Raw genomic sequence first — 2,038 nt, 5'->3', positions numbered from 1 at the left:
ATATATATACATAATATTTTACTTTTATTAATATAATATGAGATGCTTGTACTAAATGAAATATTAAATGAAATAAATCTGATGTATTAAAATCCAATTTGTTTGCATAAGACAAATTTAAATGAAAAAGAATTCAAATACGAAAAATTCTGTGTTGGATATAATTTAAATCCACCGAGATTAACCACGAAAATTTACTATCTCTTATTATTCGGTTTAATTATTATAAATTACAGCATAGAGGCTACATGGAAAAACAGTCGATTGCTTATACATCATTGTTGCTGCGCGCATAAATGTTACGTCATGTCTTAGCGCAACAAAAGCAGATGCTCTTTCACTGTCACTCTCTCTTTTTCTTTCTTCCTCTTTACGTATTCGTAGCCGAATTAATATTATCCTTTCTATGAAATCGCTTACGCATTTTTCTCCGTAGAGAGAACACCTAACGCAGAGAGAACGTGGTAACTAATGTGGGAAATTTATGCCGAATTCCTTTGGCCGCGAAATAAAACTGGACTGCACGTTACGGAACATCTTGAAGAGAAAGGATATATTCATTACGAAAAACTTGTTGCCACATCTTACTTTGTTTTAACAAAATTTTTATACGTAAATGAATTGTCGTAAAACTTTTACTAAATTAACTGTCGTAAAATTTTATAAATTAAGTCTTCTAGAGTTTAAAAGCAAGTCGATAAGCAGAAAGTTTTGTATCTTATGTTGTTACGTTTCTGATTTCATATATGTACGTTTTTTTGATAAATTAAATTTAACATATGACTGAATAATCCATATAAACATATATAATGAATGAACAACTATTCTTGCAAGAAAGATTTTTGTAAGAAAAAAATCTTAGCTGATGTAAAAAATAAACATTAATTAGCAATTTATTAACAATGAGTACATTCTATTCTAATATAAATAAAAAAGAGTTTAAGGAAAATAATTGTGTTCATGATCTTAGAAGCTAAATTTTCCGACTGTACGAATACTTTTTGTGCGTTAAATTTTTTATATTTGCCTATTAAAATGAAATATGATTTTAATTATTATATATTCTTTTAAGTAAAATAATTTGAGAAATATATAATCCATTTTATTCTTTGTTAATAAATTATCAATTAATGTTTATTTTCTAAAAATATGATTTTTTAAAAGATATATTTTTCCTGTGTAAAATACTTTTTACATTCATTATTGTATAAACTGTATCCTTATATAAAAAACTTAAATCTCAAATATATTTCGAGTTTTAGTTGATAAAGGCGTGGTAACTTTAGTTCTATTCTGATGCAATTCTTGACAAAGCCCGTTTGTCTTCGCAATGAGCAATGGTACTTCTTTGTACACGTAACGTACACATCATTGACGTTCTATGACACGATCCAACTGTCTTTAAAAAAAAAAAAAAAAAAGAAAGAAAAAACAGTTGGTCCTGCCCGAGTGATTACTGGCACGATCTATTTAGATCAAGATCATAAATGACAAAACTCAGTCCGAATTCTTTTGTTGCGCATTTATGTAATATCGTGTCGGACTTGTTGTTCAATGTTTCTCTGAGAGAGAGTTGAAATTTATTGTTTTAGTAATTACTTATGTGAAATGCGTGGTATGTTGATTGTGGCAATCATTGATTATTTAAAGTATATATTTCGTATGTCATATTTTATTTTAACACTATTTTTGTGGAATTTTTTTTCGAGGATATATAAATGGTTTGCTTTATTTATACTTGTGTAAAGCTATAAACGATCGATCGACTCGATTTGATGTAATCGCGTACGATCAAAATGCAATTTTGCCAGCGCATATTTCATTCACAACTAAGACGTACCACAGCAAAATGTATACCAAATGTACAAATGTATCTTGATGCATAAATCGGTTGTATACTGAAGAAAATGTATTAAAAATTTATTTTTGTGTGATATGTGTGTGTGTGTGCGTGCGTGTGCGTGCGTGCGTGTGCGTGCGTGCGTGTGCGTGTGTGTGCGTGCGTGTGTGTGTGTGTGTGTGTGTCGCGTGCGTGCAT

The 2,038-nt window shown here is 29.6% G+C and overlaps 1 protein-coding gene across 3 annotated transcripts in view; it reads left to right on the top strand.

The window, feature by feature from the left end:
* The window catches only part of LOC108688619 (neutral ceramidase-like), a 26,531-nt gene extending 25,925 nt beyond the window's left edge, over positions 1 to 606 (top strand). For all 3 annotated transcript variants that reach the window (XM_018194952.1, XM_018194953.1, XM_018194951.1), the window contains one exon: positions 437 to 606. In XM_018194952.1, the coding sequence (XP_018050441.1) occupies positions 437 to 472 (36 nt within the window). In that variant the 3' untranslated portion in view covers positions 473 to 606. The remainder of the gene's footprint in view (positions 1 to 436) is intronic.
* The last annotated feature ends 1,432 nt before the right edge of the window (positions 607 to 2,038 follow it).

This window comes from Atta colombica, unplaced genomic scaffold (assembly GCF_001594045.1).
Source record: "Atta colombica isolate Treedump-2 unplaced genomic scaffold, Acol1.0 scaffold236, whole genome shotgun sequence".
Lineage (NCBI taxonomy): Eukaryota > Metazoa > Arthropoda > Insecta > Hymenoptera > Formicidae > Atta > Atta colombica.
The sequence above is the reverse complement of the archived record's forward strand: the minus strand, read 5'-3'. Positions and strand labels throughout refer to the sequence as shown.